This window comes from Nyctibius grandis, chromosome 1 (genome assembly GCF_013368605.1).
Source record: "Nyctibius grandis isolate bNycGra1 chromosome 1, bNycGra1.pri, whole genome shotgun sequence".
Taxonomy (NCBI): Eukaryota; Metazoa; Chordata; class Aves; order Nyctibiiformes; family Nyctibiidae; genus Nyctibius; species Nyctibius grandis.
Genome location: NC_090658.1, coordinates 54,479,601 through 54,495,344, shown reverse-complemented (window position 1 = coordinate 54,495,344; position 15,744 = coordinate 54,479,601). Strand labels below are relative to the sequence as shown.

General features: G+C 42.3%; 1 protein-coding gene across 1 annotated transcript in view; it reads left to right on the top strand.

The window, feature by feature from the left end:
- UST (uronyl 2-sulfotransferase) overlaps positions 1 to 15,744 on the top strand; it is a 176,138-nt gene that overhangs the window by 55,827 nt on the left and 104,567 nt on the right. Inside the window, exon 2 of the mRNA XM_068402706.1 lies at positions 7,135 to 7,178. Within this exon, the coding sequence (XP_068258807.1) occupies positions 7,135 to 7,178 (44 nt within the window). The remainder of the gene's footprint in view (positions 1 to 7,134; positions 7,179 to 15,744) is intronic.

Below are 15,744 nucleotides of genomic sequence, written 5' to 3'. Positions count from 1 at the left end.
AATGCAGAGGGTAAGGCTGCTGTTTGTAGGTACATTGGGCTGGGGCCAGTATGTACTGGGCTGTGAAGGCTTGTGGGTGCTAAAGGCCAGTACAAGAAAAAACTTGGTGTGAACTGGTCATGGAAAACTTCCAGACTGAAGATTAGATGCAAGTGTCTAGCAATTGGAAGTCAGGAAAAGTCTCCCAGCAAGAGTCTCGGAGCAAAATATTCAACTGCTTGATATGTATATAGGACAAATACACAATGTGGGTGCTTGTAGTAGGAAGGTTATGAACTTTCTGATGTCAGACCACCTAGGTCTGTCTTTGTGAGTTTGTAAGATGGAAGGATTTTTCTCCTTATTTGAGAGCTGTTTTAACCAAGAGTTTTCATTATCGGATGTTCAGATTCAATTTCATCTAGCCAGTGTTTCTAAATGTTCATTAAAATGGGTCTTTCATCTTGTAGAATTATAGGGTGGAAGGACTGTCATTAGAGAGTAGAAGCAAAAGCAAAAAGCACCGGGAATATCATTGATAAACATAATGTCTGTGATATTTCCATCGTAGTGCTTGCTGTAGATCACATAATTTGGATAGATGGGATTATATCAGAACTTTGATTTGGGTTTGTTTGTTTTTTTTTTTGAACTAAACCACTGAAAGTTTTGAATTTCTTATTTATGAACTATAATTATACATTTCAGTATGTTTGAATGTAACAAACACAGTTAATGTGGACATTTTTCCTAAGAAATTGATCTATGGAACAAGTTAAGAGTCTAGTATTGAGTATGTTAAAAGGCAAGCATATAAATATAAACACTAATAGATTTGGACAAACTGATAAGTATACAGAAAGTCAGTATTCTTTAATATTTGTTTTCATAAAGGTATTTTTCTTCATTTAGAATCTTTTCCTGATGTATATTCTGCATTGGTTTAGAACCTACCGTTATCCAAACTCTTTGTACCTATATTCCAGTGGTACTTTTATATGTATTACATATGCAAAATTACTAGTAAGTTTTCAAAAACTGTACTTATGTGTGCCAGTTTCTCTCCTAATTGTGTTGGAAGTATAAAACTGGTAGGTAAACAAATCTGAATTACATCTTAATGAAGTTTCCAGGGTTCAGTTGACTGGGTAATAAAGCCAAATAGGTATTTTTATCATGTTCCAGCTTCTTTGGTGAATCTTTGCTTCATTATGTGCAGTGATGTAGAGTGAATTAAATGTATGGGTTTAGGTTTGGGGTTTTTTTTGTATTTATGATTTAAAAAATGAGGAATAATCAAAATGTTTTGAAAGGGAAGAAAGGAAGCAGAAAAATCTGTTTCAGAATGTTTTTTAAAAAAATAATGCTTACTCTACACTTTATTCATGGTCAAAATGAAAATTTTGACAGGATGTTAGTCTTGCACAGAGGAAACCAATTGTAGGTACAGAGCCTTTTGCATATGATGGAAGAAATTGCAATAAGTCACTTTGTATTCCAGTGCAAACTGGTCAGTGGGGTTTTGCTGTGTTTTGCTATGTCAGTCTTCTCTGCCCACGTCTGAAGAAGTGCCCTCTGTTAAAGCTGATATGGCTCTGCTGACCTCAGCAATAGCAGCAATACTTGTAGGTTGGATTTGAGCTGGGCAATGTCATTCTGCTAAGCTGCTATTTTTCAAGTTGTAGTCCCTAGCCCCCTTCATGCCTTTGGACCACAAAAGGCTCTGTGACATGACGACTGAGAACATCTTGTTGTTTCAGATGTGTAAAAATCTATGAAATTTCTAAGGATGCCCACTGTTCCACTGGGAGGAAAAAAATAAAGAAGGGGGGAAAAAAGGAGAAAGACACCTATAAAATGTAGGAGGCTGAGAATAAACTGCAGAAACCACCTCCAGTCTATTGTTTCTGGGAGTCCTGTCTGGCCTGGGTACTTGCTGCCAGCCATGGGCGTCCTGTTTGGATTAATGCTTCTACCGGTGGAGCCTCCCCAGTGTGTTATCTGTAGTGGGAAATTTTTCATGGTGGAAAGAAAAAAGCAAGGAAATTGCCTAGAATAAAATTATAACTGTCACTGGGGAGCCATGAACTGATTTTGATTTTGGGTGGCTTTCCAGTTTCTTGCTTAAATAACTTCTTGTCTGGAGGCAGAGTAGAACTGATCCTCCTCTGATTACTCACTGGCACTTTCATTTGTTTTGAAGGTGAAGTTCTTAATGATTAGGAGTGCTTGGTGGGGGAGTCATTCTTCAAAGCCTTAATTTCCAGACCAGAAGACTCATCAGACAACTATTAAACTGTTCCTTTCCTTTAGATGTCAGATGATCTAAGGGATGCTGCGCCAGTAAAGGTTGTATTGGTGCCTGGAAGTTTGAGATGGTGACCAAGTAAAGAGAACAAAGCAGGATTTTCACAAGACACATGAAATTCAGCAGTAGCTGGATCCCAGCTCCCTTAGGCTGCTGCTTGTGATTACCACCAAGGGAAAGTCCTGCTCTAGGAAAATAGCTAAAACTCCACATTTTCCATGTTGGCTTTCTCTCTTCATCTCTACTCAGTTCTTTCCACATGATATTTAAATTTTCCAAATGGAGTGATCCTGTTTCAGTTGCTATCAAAGGGTCTTTGGTTCATGCATAAGCCCATTTACCACCTCTTCCCATACTCCCCAGTCACTTTTTGGAAAGGTTTTTTCCAGGATTGCAGTTACTTCTGTTTTCTGTGGTTCTGAACTGGATGCAATAGTATTTGTCCTTAATCCTGGTGACTGACCATTTTTCTCTGTATAAATTTGGCTTGCTTCAAGCAAAACCCCCACACTTAAGTGATTCCAAGAAAAAAAAGGAACATAACCACAAGATTTCCCCAAAGATTTTGCATACAGCTGATTCACTTAACCTCAAAGATAATAAATTATGGAAAAATTTGGACTGCTTCCACATATTCACCATGTTCTGTAATAAAGCTGAATTCTTTTTTTTTTTTTTTTTTTTTTCTGACAGAGACTGGAGGAGACTGTGTTCAGTCAGCTCAAGTGTGCTGTTGAGCATGTTTGTGGAATGCATAATACCACTGTTTTGAGACTTGATTATTCTGTCTGACTTGTTTCTAATGCCTTACACTTTCATACTGTTACAGGAAGGCAGAATATATGATAAGGCAGAACACTTCATTTTTGAAGAATAAATACTCTCCAGGAAAAAAAATAAATCTAGAAGTGTCTTGTCAGGCAGCAGACAAGAGCAATGATGTCTTTAGTAAAGCTTTATTAAAGGACTTCAGAGAAGTCATACTAATAATTTAATGACATAGGTTGCTTTGGGGCAATGGGCTAGATTCTTAATGTGGAAAGATGAACGCCTATTCTATCGCTTTATCATTTCCACCACAGGAAGCCTTTTCTCTTCTTGTGGCACTTAGTGATGTGCTTAGTGATGTCACTTAGTGACACATGCTGTCTGTGCCAGAGCATATCAAAGCTGCATAATAATGTTCTCCATCTTAGATAAGCCTGTCATGTTGATGTAGTTAGAGTAAACACTTGAGCTTATGAACAGTGATTTCAGTGTTTATGGTATTCATTCCTAAGTCCCTGATTTTTACTGTGCAACTTTCCTTTTTGTACTACTTTGTCATCTCTTAGTAGACAATAGTTCATAAGTTGGCATTACCTTGGTATTTCTCCATTGTAATACTTATAATGCTGAATTTTTCTTTGGTTTTTAAGCTAACCTAGTCTGATATGTATTCTTTGAAAAGTGGCCCTATGTGTGAAAGCAGCATCCTGTCTTAAGTTCATAAAATTTGTAAATATCCAACTCAGGAGTCATGCTTAATAAGCTTTTCATGGCCTCTTCTTGTCTTAGAAAGTCAGTCACCTGCAGAAAACCTGCAAGAAAGAAGTATTCTGATCCAGGTGCACGTTTTTCAGGATATTTCTGTGTGCGTTAAGGCTCCTGTAGCGTGGCCCCTGTTTTGCAAGCAGAATGGAAGCAAGTCCGATTGTATGATACGATGATCAGTGACAGCTTGTGCAGGGCTCTGCGGGGTTAAGGAACCGGCCAATATACTCCAGAGCCTGCCCACTCCACTCCATCACAGCTGGATTTTGTTGAGTTATTTTAGTGTTTTTAGTTAGGGTATGGTATGAATCATACAGCGAAAGGTTTCGCTTTTATTGCTGAAAACAAATACTCATTTTAAACATGAACTCAAAAGAATTCAGACTATTGAATTGATGTGGCGTGCTGTGGATGCTGAGATCGGCTCTGGTTCGTTTGCCTGAGGAGCAGAAGCGGGAGATCAGGCAGAGGAAGGGAACTAGCTCAGCACATGGAGTTTGGGGCAGGGCAAGGGAGAGGGGAATGTCTGCAGCTTTCCTTCCTCTGCCCTTCGTTTGTAAGCTATTCTTACTAGGTTTCAAATCAGTACTCTTAATTTCCACAATCATTTGTCTGTGTCTGGCAATTAGTTTCTGTCACCATTAGTTGCTTCTGGATTTGAGCAAGCAACTGCCATGAAAAACACCTTTATAAAATGGACCAAAATTGCACTGTTGTCTTTTAAGTGGATACAGTGGTAACTAGACTAGGCTGTTTAAAAAAAAACAAAAACAAAAAACAAAACCCAAACAAACAAAAAAACCCAAACAAAACAAAACGATACAAACAAAAAAAAACACCACCAAAATCAGTTTGAGAGGAGAAATCCAACCTAAAGGATGCATGTTCAAAGCCAGGGATATCTTGATCTAATTTTAGTCATTAAAAAATTATAAAGGAATGAAAATACAGCATGCATACTAAGAACATAGACTGCTGTTACAGAAGGGTGAAATTGGTTAAGTTATTGGCTCCTTAACTTTAAAGAATATCTCAAAAAGGCTTTCATAATATAGCTTGCTCTTGACACTGCTCTATAAGATACTGTATAAACTATGACTGTAATGATCTGTTTTCTCAAGAGAAGGTGGTAATTCAAATCCTCCTCTACAGCAAAATAGGCTGTGATAGGTGATTGCTAAAGATACAGATAATATATATGTGGTTAATATTCCTTTTTATTTAGGAAAGCATACATAAACTGCCTATGTTTTGGGCAGATGAAAAATATATATGACTACTAATGTATCTTTCTTAATACCAATTATGAAACTGAAAATTTTGTTAGCTTTTTAGCAAACATCACATGTTTTAGCATGGATCAAAATGAAACAATTTTCCTGATACAGTGAGAAAACCATAAGAGCTATTTTTATCAACAACAGTGGCAGTCTTTCAGCTTGCTTAACTACAAAGAGGAGAAAGTTGCTATGAACTACGTAGTAACAGCCTGATCCTACAGGAAAGTTAAATCCTGGATTAGTGTGGAAGGAGAGGCACTAACAGAGCTTTCCTTGCTCCCTTCCCAAGTGTAACTCTGGGTTTCCCTGAAATGCTTATTTTCAAGTCTATCTCACGGTGTATGGAGTAGCTACTTTATTGGAGAGCCATTCACAAGTCTGTTAGCGGTCTGGGAACTGACTAACTTCCCTGGCAATTAGAATCGTATCAGAGGAATGGATAATAGAAATTATCCTGAATGTAGGGAAACAACTGTATTATCTATGGCATTAAATTAATCAGCTGGATTGTTCAAAGGATGGGTATTTGTGTCAAATGTATAGAAAGATGAGTTTCTGGTGTGCTTCAGAAGATGATTCATGATTTCAGATGACCGTCAAAAAGTTGCTGTTTAGGCTTTTGTAGTTGTGTGAACTCTTTCAAGATCAAAGTACATACATCTGTAAAAAAATTAGTTTGGGGTATTGAGACTTACCTTTAGATGAGTTGGAAGTATTTTGACTCAAGTTTTTATAACTTCAACACCTGTGCTAGAAAAGCATAGAAAAAAACCAGAAAGCAAAATACTTCTGCAAAGTAATCCTGACTTTTTATTGTATGTGGAAATTCACCACACTCACTCACACATTAACTTCTCCTTCCTGAACCCAGAAATCTCTTTGTGTTTTTTTTCTGGCATGCCAGAAAACAACATGGCACAAGGTCCTTTTGGCCAGATTGACTAGAGAAGAGCTCTTTGGTGCCAAGTTATGCTTTACTCCCACTAGCCTGTATTGCCCCAAAGGCAGTACCTTCTGAGCATTCAACACCCCAGGAACGTTGATGGTCACGAGTGGGACATGCTTTTTACAGTTCTCCTCCATGTGACATTTGGGAATGTAGTAGGCACTTGGAAAAATAATTCTCATACTCGGTACTGATGTAAGGTTACAGCAGAGGTATTTTTGCTGTCTTTGGTATGAGGATGACTGAGAGGAGAGGCATGTGTGGCCCGAGGGGAACTTTTAGACTTGCTGCAAGGTTTCATCTTCTGCTGGGACATGTTGGGAAAGCTCCTGGTTAATGCTTCGGGAGAAGAGTTCAGGAAGGACAGTTGCAGGGAAGACAGCCTATGGGTGTGTGTATGGGAGGGTGTATTTTACATATCAGTGTGTGTTTGTAAGTAATGGATAAAAAGTCTGAAATTCTTGTGTTTTTTATTGTATCTAACTAAGAAGGGAACATTTAAAAATTTTAGAAGCTTTCTTTTCTGGAGCTTTTCATCTGAATTAAAAGAGCATCTTGAAAGGGCAGGTGTCATTACATCAGAATACAACTCCCATTCAGTCGATCCTGTTCAGGAACAAAAAAGTAGCTTGGAAGTTGGGGAGAATCCATGTTAGAAGAGAGATAAATGAGTGCTTGTCAGCTTCATCAGACCAAAATCTGATAAAGGCCTTTGACACTTTATTGTTTAAGAAATCTTTTTGAGGTTAACTGTACTCACTTGCTTAAGTTGTACAAGGATGCAGCTGACAGTTTTTGTTGTGCAAATAATTGAATGCTGTGATTATATAATTAAAGATGCCTTGGCCCATTTACTTTTATGCTAAAATGACAATGTGCATCTAATCTTTTATCACAGACGTAGCCAAAGGAAGTTAGTGTCGTTTTTCTCTTGTTAATCAAAAATTAAAGCAGAGGGTATTTCTTTTCCTTGAATTACTTGACACCAAAGAACCAGTGGAATAGAGAAACATGGGTTCCATGCATTGGCAAGTTTTGAAGTTGCATTGGATGACTTTTGTTTATCTCCATCCTTCTTCTTTTTGTAGGAAATTCCACTTATTTGGATGACCACGGACCACCCCCTCAAAAGGTGAGCTGCTGTTATTTTGCATTTGCTTTCTTCTTCCTTTTTTGGTTTTGGTTTTTAACTAATTGTATGTTTACTTGTGTGCAAAGCAACTCTTCTGAGTTTACATCAACAGCACTTGGCCTTTCCAACTTTCCTCCCTGCCCCTCCTCCCCCACAACCCCCACCCCCCGTGTTTTCAGGCATTTGTAAGTAACTTGGGTTAAATCTCTGTATGATTAAACTAATGGGATTTTTGTAACTGAGTCAAGGGGAGGCAGGATTTTAGTGATGTTTTGTCGGTCAGCATGTTCATGCAGAAACAAGACACTGCAGTTGGAGCTAATAAGGCAAGTTAAGATGGCGTTTTTGCTGGCAACAGTTCCTAGAACGTGGGCTCTGCTGCAAGTGCAATGCTTTCAAGCAGAGCAATAAGATATATTTAATGAATGTGCATAATGAGCCCTTTTATAGGGGTAGGGTACACTGTTCCCATCATGTATGACTGTACTGCATTGACTTTTCGCTCACCATCATCATGGCACCTCATGACATTTCAGGTGAGGACCAGCATCGTGATGGTTTCTTCAAGGGGAATATGCCTTAGCAGGCATATTTAGTCTCTTGTTTTGTTTTCTTTTGGTTTACCCTGCGTTGGTTTATTCTCTAAAACACGATTTGGTACTGTTGTGTCTGTCCTTCCAGACAAGAAGGCTATAATAACTCCTGTATAGTAGCTATTTAAAACAAAAAAAAACCCCAAACCCAACAGTTTCCTTACCATGTTCTAATTTCTCCAGACTCACTTCATTTCTGTAGGTACAGTGTAGTATCTTATTGAGGTGTTTGGGTAGAGTTAACTGTGGTTTTGAAGTCTTTATGCTGTGCAGTTGCAATACGTGAAGGTGCAGCTTTTCTGGAAGTTTACTTTCCAAATTATGCATAATTCTCACTGTTACTTGTAAAACACCAAAGTAGAAAGGAGATTGGAGATACTGTGATTATGTATGTATATAATAATAATTAGCCATAGGATTATTTTTGTAATACAGCCTATGGCTTTCCTCTATATTAAACTTTTCAAGTAGTATTGTTTTAATAGAACTTAGATACCTGAATGCTTTTGTAAGTCGTATTGGTATTTAAGTAGAACTTTTACCTATTTTAAGAACTCCCCATGAAAGAGTGAGATTCTGTGGTTACTTCTAGCCAAAAAGTGGAGCCTGATGATGAAAGGGTCATCTTTCCCTCAGCAGTGCAGAATTCCCACTGGGCTGATGTGGATGAGCCAGGGCAGTTACCTGAAAACGTGTCTTGTCTTCTGGTCAAGTTTTCAGACAGACTATTTCACTGATGTGGCCCACTGTGAATGCTAGTGCAGCAGGTGAGAGTGAGTAGTTAGACATGGGATGGAGGTGAGGTGAAGAGCTTTTCTCTCTAATGGTAGTCCTCACTCATCTCTGTTCAAACTGACTATGAAATCGCATCCTGAGACACCAGACCTTGAGTTTAAATGCTCAACCACACGTGTTAATCAGTGTGGTGAAACAGCTGGTTTTTGGTCAGCAGAACGAGGGGAATGTGGAAAGCGATTCGACTTAGCTTAGCTATCAATGAAAGCAAGCTACAATAATCTGGGTTTCTTCACCTTTTTGCTGCAAACTCTGTGAGATCTACACGTGAGATCTGTAATTTTCAGCTGATACATGAAAATCTGTTACAGTCTTAAAGTTCAGACAGCTCAGAGGGATGATGTACATCTGATTTTCTTCCTCTCAACACAAATGACTCACTTTTTCTGCATGCACAGTTACAAAAACAAATGGATGTAGACGTGAGTGACAAAATCAACCTGTTAAGTTCATCGTTACTAACTGAGATGGGACGAAGGGGAATCTAAGGCTAAACAAACGTTTCACACTTAAAATTTATTTAGTACCCTCTTGTGCTCTTGAAAGATTTTTTTGTTGTTGTTGTTGTTATTTGGGTACCATCTGCTTCTCTTGCCCAGAAGTACATCAGCTTGCATGGTGTAAAGCATTATGTTTATCAGGTCTCCACAGTGAACACTCACCTTGGAAGAGTAACGCAATGCTTATTCCAGACCTGTATTTTTCATGCTTGCGTTAGCATTCAGAAATGCCTGGCTGTGCCAGTAAGGAAAAGGCTGTAATCTAGATAGGAGTTTTCAGCCTTGAAAACTTTATTCAGATTTTGGTCCTTTTACTTCAGGAATTTTGCGTTACCAATTAATGGTGCTGTAGATGGGAGCTATACCCCAATGGGCAGTAGCTGTTGGACAGGTTTATCCAACCCAGACACTTTCATGTTTACATTAGGAAAATTTGTTTTGCCTATCTAAACATGTAATTTTGGGCTGGGTTCATACAGCTTCATCCAGCTTCAGCTCAGCTATCTGTAGAAAGGCCAGCCAATTATGTACCTACGCGGTTGATTGATTGGTTGTGTAGGTACTCTTTGATTAGCTACTTACAGTCAGTAAAGTTTTTGGGCTTCCTCTGTAATAATCCTCACTCCTAAAAGCTTGGTGAATAGCTCAGTGGAATAACGGGCTATAGCCTTGTATAAGTTACAGGTATTTTGCTTTTTTGAAGTACTTGCCTGTGTTTAGAAATATTGATAAAAGACGGATGCACACAATATGATCATCCCTTGGACAACATGTGGGCAAGGCTGCTTGTTCTTGGGTGGATTTTTTTGTTTTGTTTTTCATTCTTCTAATCAAAATGTGGGTAGGGATTGGTTAAAGGGCAGATAATTCCTGGTATTTGCTTAGGGTCATGTTTTGCACGGAGATGCTCTTGCTTTGTAAATCTCATGCATTGCATTATTGGCTAAATGCAATTATTTACTCTCCTACAGCTTCAGCTCTGAACTGTGACCTCTGCCTGTGTGAGTGAAACTAAATTCACTGTAATTGTCACTATCTTTCAGGTAGCCTCTGTTCATATGACTAGATAACTGTCTACATTGAAACTAATAGATGGTTAAGGTCAATGAATGGTTTAATTTGACATATAAAAAGGTGTCAGAAGAAATTAATCCTGAATCTAACATTTAAAATATTTCATTACAAATAGTATTTTCAGTTGTGATCCTCGCAAAGCACAATGACGTGATTGTTACCTCTCTTCAGCAGCACATGTAATGCATTGATGAAAAAACCTTCCACTTGTTTCTTTCAACCTGGGCAGTCCCTTACCCTGGGAAGCATACCTTTGCCCTGCTATATTCAACTGTGGTCAGTCCTATGTGGCACTATTATGTGAAGCTCTCCAGCATTTTCCTAAAGCCTGCAGTATTCATCAGAGGGTATTACAGCATGCCTGAATGAAATTAAATCACGAGAGGGGGATTTGGTAGGTTTAGGAAGTAAGTTTTAGAGTCAAAAGGATTCTAATTTTATGTGTCTGCTTAAAAATGCTTAAGAACTAGAAACTGAGGTAATGAACAGCAATCCGTTGCCTGGGGTTGAAATGACTGATAGCTAATATCGGTGGTATGTGGTTAGCTGTAGTGGAAGGCCACCAACAGTTGAGATGCACTGGACTGTAGCTGTTTTGCAGAGTACATTCCAGTGTTTTGTTGGAAATCGTATTAGTTTTGGCTTTTTATCATGGCTAGGTGCCAAAACTTTGTTTTCTTTAAATACTATGGTGTTTTGTTTTGGTGGGTTTTTTTTTCCCCACAGTGGAAGAACTGAAAATAGCACTTGTTCTCTGAATAAGGAATAGCAGTATGTTTCAGAGTACTGGGCTGTTTTTCTGAATAAAGGTGGCAGCAGCAAGTTTCTCAGTGCAAGGAGAGAAGGAAAGTTTTGCTCACTGCTGTAGATGAACAGTGCTGGCATGGTTCTGGTTCTCCCTTTAAGACCAGTTGAGCCAGCTTTCTCAGTCTTCCCCCAGTAAAGGTTTACTTGACTGTTAAAGATTAGCAGTGGTTACCATGCCAGTGGTATGAAGGTAGTATGTCTGGCATAGGCCACTCTTCTTTTGTCCTTAGGCACCAAAGATTTGACCAGAGCTTGACTAATCCTAGATTTTCACGAGTTCTGTGAAAGATCTGTGTGTGCTTCTCTGCAGGTAGATGCAACCCCCAGTAACCCTTGCACACCTCTGGTCTTGCTGGTCTTAGTATGTGACAGATAAAAAGGGAATATTGTTGAGCCAAATGTAACCTCGTACTCTGTCAGTAAAAGTGAACTCTTCATTTTAAAACACTTGGATTTCCTAGTTCAAATATCTTATCTCACTACCTCCTGTTTTTTTTTTTTTTTAATACGCATCTGAAAATATCAATTTTAATGTTTTTGCAAAGTGATCGTTTGTTTATCCTTTCTCTGTAGATTGGAGTCTTAAGTGATGCCTATAGATGATGCTAACGTGCTTTTAAAAAACAGAATCACAGAATGGTTAAGGGTTGGAAGGGACCTCTGGAGATCATCTAGTCCAACCCCCTGCCAAAGCAGGTTCACCTAGAGCACATTGCACAGGGTCGCGTCCAGGCGAGTTTTGAGTATCTCCAGAGAAGGAGACTCCACAGCCTCCCTGGGCAGCCTGTTCCAGTGTTCGGTCACCCTCACCGTAAAGAAGTTTTTCCTCATATTTATGTGAAACCTCCTGTGTTCCAGCTTGCACCCATTGCCCCTTGTCCTGTCAAGGGATGTCACTGAGAAGAGCCTGGCTCCATCCTCATGACACTTGCCCTTTACATATTTATAAACATTAATGAGGTCACCCCTCAGTCTCCTCTTCTCTAAGCTAAAGAGACCCAGCTCCCTCAGCCTCTCCTCATAAGGGAGATGTTCCACTCCCTTAATCATCTTCATGGCTCTGCGCTGGACTCTCTCCAGCAGTTCCCTGTCCTTCTTGAACTGAGGGGCCCAGAACTGGACACAATACTCCAGATGCGGCCTCACCAGGGCAGAGTAGAGGGGGAGGAGAACCTCTCTTGACCTGCTAACCACACCCCTTCTAATACACACCAGGATGCCATTGGCCTTCTTGGCCACAAGGGCACACTGCTGGCTCATGGTCATCCTGCTGTCCACTAGGACCCCCAGGTCCCTTTCCCCTACACTAGTCTCCAACAGGTCTCTACACTTGCCCTTGTTATATTTCATTAAATTTCTCCCCGCCCAACTCTCCAGCCTGTCCAGGTCTCTCTGAATGGCTGCGCAGCCTTCCAGTGCGTCAGCCACTCCTCCCAGTTTTGTGTCATCAGCGAACTTGCTGACAGTGCACTCTATTCCCTCATCCAAGTCATTAATGAATATATTGAATAGAACTGGTCCCAGTACCGACCCTTGAGGGACTCCGCTAGACACAGGCCTCCAACTGGACTCTGTCCCATTGACCACCACTCTCTGGCTTCTTTCCTTCAGCCAGTTCACAATCCACCTCACTACCCGATCATCCAGACCACACTTCCTCAGTTTAGCTGCGAGGATGCTGTGGGAGACCGTGTCAAACGCTTTACTGAAATCGAGATAGACCACATCCACAGCTTTACCATCATCTATCCACCGGGTTACGTCCTCATAAAAGGCTATCAAGTTGGTTAAGCATGACTTCCCCTTGGTGAAGCCATGTTGAGTGCCCCTAATGATCCCCCTATGCTTGATGTGCCTAGAGACAGCACCAAGCACAAGTTGTTCCATCACCTTTCTGGGGATGGAGGTGAGGCTGACCGGTCTATAGTTACCCGGGTCCTCCTTCTTGCCCTTTTTGAAGACTGGAGTGACATTCGCTTTCCTCCAGTCCTCAGGCACCTCTCCCGTTGCCCACGACTTAGCAAAGATGATGGAGAGTGGCCTAGCAATGACTTCCGCCAGCTCCCTCAGCACCCGCAGGTGCATCCCATCAGGGCCCATGGATTTATGGACGTCCAGATTGCTTAATTGGTCCCTGACCCAGCCCTCATCTACCAAGACAGATTCCTCCTCTATCCTGACTTCTTCTGAGGCCTCAGGGGTCCGGGGCGCCTCAGGACAGCCTCCAGCAGTATAGACAGAGGCAAAGAAGGCATTCAGTAACTCCGCCTTCTTTTTATCCTCTGTCTCCAGGGCCCCCACCTCATTCATCAGTGGACCTACATTGCCTCTAGTGTTGGTTTTACCTGCAATGTATTTGAAGAAGCCCTTTCTGTTGTCCTTGACCTCTCTTGCAAGGTTTAATTCCAAGGAGGCCTTAGCTTTCCTAGTTGCCTCCCTACATCCTCTGACAACAGACTTATATTCCTCCCAAGTGGCCAGCCCCTCCTTCCATGATCTGTACACCCTCTTCTTCCACTTGAGTTTGCCCAGCGGTTCCCTGTTTAACCATGCAGGTCTCCTGGTACCCTTCCTTGACTTCCTACTTGTTGGGATGCTCTGATCTTGAGCTCGGAAGAAGCAGTCCTTGAATGCTAACCAACTCTCTTGGGCCCCCTTACCTTCTAGTACCCTGTCCCATGGGATTTCCCCTAGCAATTGCTTGAAAAGGCCAAAGTTGACCCTCCTGAAGTCCAGGGTTGCGATTCTGCTAGCTATTCTGTTCTTGCCACATGAGATCCTGAACTCTACCATCTCATGGTCACTACAACCAAGGCTGCCCTCAACCTTCACCTCTTCAACCAGACCCTCCTTGTTAGTGAGGATCAGATCCAGCAGCGCTCCTCTCCTAGTTGGCTCATCCACCATTTGCATCAGAAAGTTATCATCAACGCACTGGAGGAACCTCCTGGACTGAGGATGGCTGGCTGAGTAGGCCTCCCAGCAAATATCAGGGTAGTTGAAATCCCCCATGACAACCAGGCCCTGTAATTGCGAGACTGCTCTCAGCTGCCTGTAGAAGGCCTCATCACTGTCCTCATCCTGATCCGGTGGCCTGTAATAGACACCCACAACAGTATCACCCCTGCCAGCCTGCCCCTTAATTCGCACCCACAAACTCTCAACTCGCTCCTGATCCGCCCCTGGACAGAACTCAATACATTCTAGCTGCTCACTCACATAAAGAGCAACTCCACCAGCTCTTTCCTGAACAAGACATATCCATCCATGACCACATTCCAGTCATGCGAGGTGTCCCACCAAGTCTCTGTAATTGCCACTAAATCATAGCCCCCCGACCGAACACGGATTTCTAACTCCTGTTTATTCCCCATGCTGCGCGCATTGGTGTACAGGCATTTCAGGGAGCGAGCTGAGCACGCCGATTTCACCCCAGGGGGATGGGAGGCCTCCTGGTCTACCTCAACACTAGAGCGTTGCCCCAGTGGTGCAAGCCCAGCTACTACCCCATCCCCCTTCGAATCTAGTTTAAAGCTCTCTGAATGAGCCCTGCTAATTCCTGTCCCAGAACCCTTTTGCCCCTACAACATAAACCCTTCCTATGTATTACGGTCATGCCTGGTGTCTTATAAAACCAGCCATAATCAAAGAACCCAAAGCCCTGCCTGTAGCACCAGTCTCGTAGCCAGGCATTAATAGAGAGAATCCTACTATTCCATCCCACGTCATCCCCTGAAAATGGAAGGAGGGAGGAGAAAACAACTTGTGCCCCAGACTCTTTCACCAACCGTCCTAGGGCCTTGTAGTCTTTCTTCATCCCCCTCAGACTACGGGATGCAGCTTCTTCCCCACCTGTCTGGAAGATCAGCAGGGGGTAGTAGTCTGTGGCCTTCACCAGGTTGGGGAGTTTCCTGGTGATATCCCTGATTCGGGCTCCAGGCAGGCTGCAGACCTCCCTGTGATGGGGGTCAGCTCTGCATATTGGGCCCTCAGATCCCTTTAGGAAGGAGTCTCCAACCACTAAAACTCTTCTCTTCTTCCTTGTGGAGGAGGTAGCTATACGCCTGTCAGGTTTTTCTGACTGTGGTGGGACCTCTGATATACGTTGCCTCTCCACCACATCCCCATTGGACTGGCTGTATTCCACTAGGGCTTCATATCTATTTCTCAGAGGCACCTGTGGAGGCAAGGTAGGCAAGGAGGGCACTCGCCTTTTGCCACGGCCATAGACTTGCCTCCACTCACTCCTCTCCTCTAGGTTATTGTTTTCCACCTGAGAGGGGCAGAGTACAGGGGTCCCTCGATCCTGGGATCTCTCCGGCAGGTGCTCCCATTTTTGTTGCAGGGAGGGCAGAGCCTGGCTCCACCAGTCTATCTCCATTTCAGCCTTCCGAATGCTCCTAAGCCTTTCTACTTCGGCTTGAAGCCTTTCAACCTGGCTTTGCAGCTGTGCCGCTCGGCCGAGCAGATCATCTACCGGCTCACAGCGCACACAGCCCCCTGACACCACAGAGACGCTGTAGCATTCCCTGCAGCCTGCAACCTGCACCATTGCCTCCTTCCGTGGGAGCTCTGTCTGGGTTCCCACATCCATTTTGGTCTTCTTCCACCGGGTAGATACCATTGTTCTTTCACTGAGCTGGGAAATACCTGTTGGTGACACCCCTGGTTCACAGCTCCTTGGCACCTTCCTCGCCTTGTGCACTGGGAGGGAGTCAGCGCCCTCCCCAAAGAGCTGCAAACTGCTGCGGCCTCCCCCGCCCTGGGACACACCCAGTCACTGCTGACTCCCCCTCT